At 37.3% G+C, this 6,788-nt stretch overlaps 1 protein-coding gene across 1 annotated transcript in view; it reads right to left on the bottom strand.

Annotated features, from left to right (window-relative positions):
• The window catches only part of LOC103356840 (vesicle-associated membrane protein 2-like), an 8,200-nt gene extending 4,108 nt beyond the window's left edge, over window positions 1-4,092 (bottom strand). The window contains exons 1-3 of the mRNA XM_008281140.1: window positions 4,015-4,092; window positions 1,501-1,627; window positions 1,130-1,288 (exon numbers count right to left, since the gene is read on the bottom strand). Of these exons, the coding sequence (XP_008279362.1) occupies window positions 1,130-1,288; window positions 1,501-1,627; window positions 4,015-4,016 (288 nt within the window). The 5' untranslated portion in view covers window positions 4,017-4,092. The remainder of the gene's footprint in view (window positions 1-1,129; window positions 1,289-1,500; window positions 1,628-4,014) is intronic.
• Window positions 4,093-6,788: the final 2,696 nt, after the last annotated feature.

The following is a 6,788-nucleotide window of genomic DNA, read 5'->3' on the forward strand; positions in this document are numbered from 1 at the left end:
CTGCACGGGGAGAACATGCAAACTAGATATGAAATCCCTCCTGAGAATTCCTAAAGATCCTAATCAGATGTTGAACCAGCTCAGCCGGATACTTTCCCTTGAAAAAGCAGCGACTCTACTCCAAGCACCTGGATGTCCAGAGTTTGGAACAGATCATACTGAATCGCAAAGCCAATCTAAAAACTGAGACAGATTTTGTTAATGCGAAACTATAAATAAGGCTGAACTAACTTTTAAATGTACAAAAAAACACATAAAACTAAGTTAGATTTACAATCAATATGAAAAATACAACAAACGCACTGTCACTTTTGATTTCACTGCTGTAATGATGTTTTTTCTGAACTGTGTGTTTCTCAACTGTGGCCCCAACCAACAAAAGCGAAAAACAACAACACACTCCGAAGCAGTGGGTGGCAGAAAATAGTCACCTCATGGTTTGCCAGCTGCCATGAAACAACAGTTTTACAAAAAAAAGAAGGTGAATACAGCCAACATGAGAGGGGAAATGGAAAGCCACCATCAACAGGAGCTTTGAGTTGAAATAGCTGAGTTGTCTGAGGTAAACAAAGAATATCCACAAAACCTCAGCTGCCATCTTTGTTTCAATTCTGAAACACAGGTGCAACTTGGAAAACAGACAATAAATCTTTTTTTTTTAATTCCATGGTCCAGTCCATTCATCCAGGTGGTTAAAATTGTCTTTACAGATTGTGGAAGTAACTTCAGAGCAATGGTTGCTTTCAGTCGGCTTGTGTACTGAAAAGAGTTCCATCTAAATCCTCCTCTGGATGTGAACCAGTTTTGAATTTAGCTTCTTAAGCAGTGAATAATGTTTTATTTATTCAGATGAATTTTGTATGATTTGCAGCTGGAGAGAACTTTCACATGTGCTAATGTTAATGCTACTGCTAATGCTAGGTGAGCAGGAAGTCTTGCATCCCTGCAGAGCAGTCATGGTGCCACGTCGCATACATGAGAAGAAAAACACACTTGGAACCACAGCAACTGTACACAACAAACATGGAGTCTTGGAGTCACACTGGAGGTCAAAAGGTTCTGTAGAGGATTCTGCACTGAACAGGGCTGATGCTGGATGTTGATGAAACACACTCTGAATCATTCCCACCTTGCAGTTTTTCCACCAGTACTTGTTCTTGAGTTTGGCGGCGCTGCTCTCGAACTGTGAGGCTCCGGCCTGAAGGGCGTCGGCCCGGTCGTCCAGCTCCGACAGCTTCTGGTCCCTTTCCAGGACTTTGTCCACATTCACACGCATGATGTCCACCACCTGAGGACCAACACACCTGTCAGCGTCTCTGTCACAGGTAAACATCCAGCTTATACTAACAAAGTGTTCTAATTTAAATGACAAAGTCTTGAACCTTGAAGCTCCATTATTTTCATTTCTTGAATTCATTTTGGATGTCTTCCCTAAATCTGTTTGCAGTGAACCAGTCTTTGGTTCTGACAGTAACAGCAGAGCAGCAACAGTTTCCTCACCTCGTCCACCTGAGCCTGTGTCTGCTGCAGTCGTCTGTTGCTGGTCAGGTTTGGGGCTGCAGCCGGAGGGCCTCCCTCACCCTCTGGGGCTCCTGGAGCTCCTCCAGTTCCTCCTTCTGAAGACGACCTGCAGGAAAAATGTGCACATGAAAGGACCGAGGGAGACAGATGGACTGTTCATTACAGACAACAGGCGAGTTCTGCATGAACATCGATGTCTTTTGGTAAAAATGAACGCCATAACTTCAGCTCTCTTAATCAGAACTCCTCTGTTTCATAAAAGAAATATGAAAGCACTACACTCATGCAGATCATAAACGGTTCCAACCTCTAGCTTCACATACAGTTTTCATTTGCAAATCGCAAATTCATTCTCAAATTTTTCAATCCTCTCCTGTGCTTATACATGGATCGTCAATATGATGAGCTACAAGTGACTAAATTAACACGAGACCAGATGATCTTGTGTTGGACGTTGCAGTTTGCATGTTGCAGATTTTTGTTAAAGGGACCCCAGTTCTTAATGAGAGACTCTGTCAAAAAAAAACAAAAAAAACTCGGACCTCAAGACTTGGTGATTTTGAACTTTTCAGATCATTTACAGGTTGATTATATTCTCAGACTTCATGAGCTAAACACATCATTGCAGTCAGCAAACTCAACAACTGCTTCCCACGAAACCTTTGTCTTGAAATGTTTCAGAGATACATGGTTTTCAGATGACAGTGATGCTGTTTAGCTTCTGTTGATTCAGTCATTGCTAAGGTTGTAAATCTATACAGTCATATCAAAGCTAAAGTTTGCTAACCAGGCCGGATGAGACCTAGTAAGGTTGTAGCAGCAAAACGTAGTGAAACGACCAAAAGTGGATTTTACTGCTTTTGAATTCAATTTTTAATTTAGACGAGGCAGTGTGTATTTTTTGTATCTCAAAAGCTGCTAAAAAACTTTGCATGAGATGCATCAGTCAGACATTCATTCACATCAGTAAGCTTTTTACTGACTTTTATTTTTTTTTCCTTTTCATCAAAGAGTTAAAATCTCAAGAAACTTTGCTAAAAGACAAACACACTTAAGCTTGTAGTCTTCATCACATTTTGCAAGCTGTCATGTTGCAACTGTTCAAAACTAATCACAAGTGTCTGTGTGCAGTTAAAGTATCCCAACAACGCAGAACAACAAACTATCCAAGTGTAAAAGTTTTAAACAACTCACCATATTGCACTTTTATTGCATTTCATCTATTTGACAACTTATTAGTCTATGAAAAAAATATGTAAAATATGTAAGTAGATCTATTTCAAGTGAAAAATCTCATAAGCAAATAGATTAAATAGATTCCAAAACCAAGGAATGTGCAGGTTTGAATTAATAACATAGCTGTTATAGATATCATTGTGAAATGGACACATCTGCATATTAGGTGTAATACATCTGCACTTATTAGTAATTGAGTACACAGGACTTTTTCTTGTCTCGTGTTTTCTTGTATTTGAGTATTTTCACTTACACTAACTTAATTTTTTATTTTTTTTTTAAATTCCACCATTATGTGAAATACAGAGTCAAATCTGGCATTTCTCTGCAACTTTACAAAAGCACAAACTGAAGGAACACAGTCTGAATGACAAAACAGAAACGCTCCTTTAATAATAGAAACATGACTCATCTAACTTTGGCCTCCGTCCACCTAATCAAAGTATCAGAGGCTGAAACAGCTCAGCAATTTAGAAGAATGAAATGGTAAAATCCCAACAAAATTGTGTTTTTACATCTAAACACACACACACACACACACACACACGGAGCAGGTAGAGCGATGCCTGATTACACTGAACAGCAGCTCACTTTTATTGCCAGTCAGGCTTGTTTTCCAGAAGCAAAATGGAGAAAGATTAGTGCAGCAGCATCAGCAGCAACAGCCTGACTGATGGAGATCAACATGCACGCACTAATACTCCACCCTCCCCTCCCCCAACAGAAAATACACTAAAAGATCTACACAAAATCTGTCGTTTCTCTAAATAAAAATATCATTCAAGCGGTTCAGTCTTATATAATTGTATTTAGATCATCTCTTTCCGTGGTTACACTCGCCGCAGTTGTTTTGTGAGTTGAATAAATTGTACATTTGTCTGACAGAATAAGAGCTGATGCAAATTGTACAAAAGCACTTCAGCTGAGCCGATCACAATGTTGATGGATAGTTTTGTAGGTGAGTCAGCCGGTGAGTCATGGTCATATTTCTGCAGAGTCTTACAGCTGAAGCCCAGAAATTTCCAGAGTGTTAACAAGTTTGCCTTTTAAAGAAGAAATGGATCAATCAAATAAAAAAAAAAAAAAAACGAATTAGGAAGAAAAAATGAGTAATTTCGCTTCAACTTAGATGTTAAAAGACAAATTTCTCCCTGTAGCATATTAACTGCACTTTATATTGAAATAGTAAATATATACTCAGATATTTCTTGGGTTTCAATATGATTAAAAATGAATAAAACAGGTTGGAGTACTTACATCTCAGCGGCAGGATGATGAAGATAATCTGAGAGAGAGAGGGTGAGGGAGGGTGAGGGAGATATAAACAGAGAGCGAGAGAAAGCTGCTGAATTTAAATGAAGGACACCTTCAGTTTTATTCTCTGTCTGGTATCTTTGAATCACTTTTTCTTTTAAACCAAAAAACTACAACTAAAGCAGCTGCGCAGTAGAGAAAAAAAGAAAAAAAATCTGTGCGTCACACACACAAACCCCGCCCCTACACACACACACACACACACACACACACACACACACACACACACACACACACACACACACACGCACACATTGTACACACTGTCCCTGTCAGAGGCTGAATCACTGGAAAAATCACTATTGTTCATTTTAAATACAAACTGTATTTAATATATAAAGTTAATCAGGTGAAACTCACTTGCTCAGCTGTTCATGTCTCTCAGTAGGACCAACTAGTCGTCTACAGCAGAGATGTCCAGGGATATGAATTCTAAAGGGTTTGTGGAAAAGTTAACGTGACCAATTTGGGGGAAAAAAACAAACAAACAAGAAATATAATCTCATTATTAAAAAGACACAATCTGCACCAAGGCAGCTATAACAGTTGTATGGACTAACTGATGATCGAAAAGTAATGCACTGAATGGATAACTCAGTGGTTAAACTAAAAGTAATGGATAAAATGGTGAATACATTGTGAACTAAAAGTGATAGATTAATTAGGTAAGGAAAAGTAATGCATTATAAAGATTAATGAATCAACTGGTTAAAGAAAAGTAATGGATCACCGGGTTAACTAAAAGTAATGGATGAATTAGTTAACTGTAATAAATAGTTTGCCAAAAGTAATGGCTTACTAGTTAACTAAAACTAATGGATTAACTAAATGGTTAACTAAAAGTAATGAATTAACTGGATAGCTAAAAGTAATGGATTAACTAAATGGTTAACTAAAAGTTAATTAAAAAATTTAAAAAGTTAAAAAAAAAAAAGTTAAAAAAGTTAACTAAAAGTATTTTTCATTTCATTTTTCATTTCATTAATTTTCATTTCATTTCAAAAGTAATGGATTACCTGGTTCACTTAAAAAGAAATGAATTAACCAGTTAACTAGAAGTAATGGATTAAAATATTGTTAGATATGTGTCAGTACAGTATGTTGTATCTGTGTTGTTAAAGGGTCATAGAATGTTATTAAAAATGTCAGTGTAGTATAGCCGTAAAAATGTTTAGAACAGTGTAGTGTCATAGTTTAGTACTTCAATATTATATGTGTCAGAAATGGTGTTAAACAATATTAAAGTATGTTGTTCATCAGTGTATATGATGTTGAATAAAACGATGCTGAAGTCCGGTTGCATGTTTATGTTACTATGTCATACATGTTATGTGAATGTATGAACACCTCTATGTTGTTTGCATGTTCCAGTGTGCTATAGCTGAAAGATGACCTCATTCTATTTGTGTCAAAGAAGGAGGTGTTCCCTGACCGGGAATCAAACACAGGCCATGGCGGTGAGTGCACTGAATCCTAACCACTAGACCACCAGAGAGCTGACAGGGGCAGTGTATCATTAAGTACTCACTAGTCCTATGCCATGAATAACGTCAGTACTGTCTGTAGCAGTGATGTGCGGTGAGGTTCATGGCTGGTGAGACACTGACTTCATCAGAATCTGACTTAGAAATGAAATGAAAAATACTTTATTTATCCCAGAAGGGAAATTCAAAAAGTGTAGTGTATATTATATACACTCTACACAATAGCATATTTGCCATTTGATTGGCAGCAGTTTACGGGTTATGTTTCACATCTGCATTCTTTACACATACAAGCTGTAGCTCACAAAACGCATGTTTCTTTCTTTCTTTCTTTCTTTCTTTAACCCTAACCCAACCGACCACAAAATAGATGTTTTCTTCCACTGATCATGGTTGTCCAAGGTGAAATGGCTACTATCCATGTATGCATCACATGTTATTTAAAATATCATGGCAATATCAACATTTATGACCTTGAGTTTGACTTTGAAACATCACCCACGCTCAAATGTCACATCCCCAGTGGGAAGCCTGTAAATGGTTTCCGATGCAAACAATGGGTCTGTCTTGCACCATTTTCAAGTTATAGGTTAGTCCAAATGTATGACCTTGAGTTTGACCTTGAAGTATCATCCAATGGCAGATGCTACATCACCAACAGAAAACCCCAACATGGTTGCTTATCTGCATCAAATACTATAAATCTATTTTCCAGCCTTTTGAAGTTATACAGCATTTTGGAAAAAAGTGACCTTGGACCTGTGCTGATTTTATATTTATTGACCCTGAAATCTTATCATTCTGAGGAGAGGCCATTCCTAGCTCACCTATAAAATATGAACTTTTTAAACCTTAAGACTTGAGCTAGAATCTGTTCACAGGCAGATGGGACCGATTAGTCTGATAGTTGACCCTCATCAGTGTTTTAATATGTGGACCTTAGTAGACAATAAATGTGATAGAACAGCGACAGATTAAAAAACACTGAGATTAAAGAAATCTACCATCAAATACAACTACAATTACAACTATTAGTTGGAGTTTATTAGTTGTAAAAAGTCTGTTTGTCAGTCTGTGGAGTTTCATAGAGACAAAGATTAAAGTAAAGATGCTAAATCACTTGACCTTAAAGTTGCCTCAGTTTCGAGGGTTATATGTTAAACACATGATATCAATACATTTCTATCATATCGAACAGTTTATTCCACCATATTAATCCTGTACAATAATGAC

Source organism: Stegastes partitus, unplaced genomic scaffold (genome assembly GCF_000690725.1).
Source record: "Stegastes partitus isolate 25-593 unplaced genomic scaffold, Stegastes_partitus-1.0.2 Scaffold224, whole genome shotgun sequence".
Lineage (NCBI taxonomy): Eukaryota > Metazoa > Chordata > Actinopteri > Pomacentridae > Stegastes > Stegastes partitus.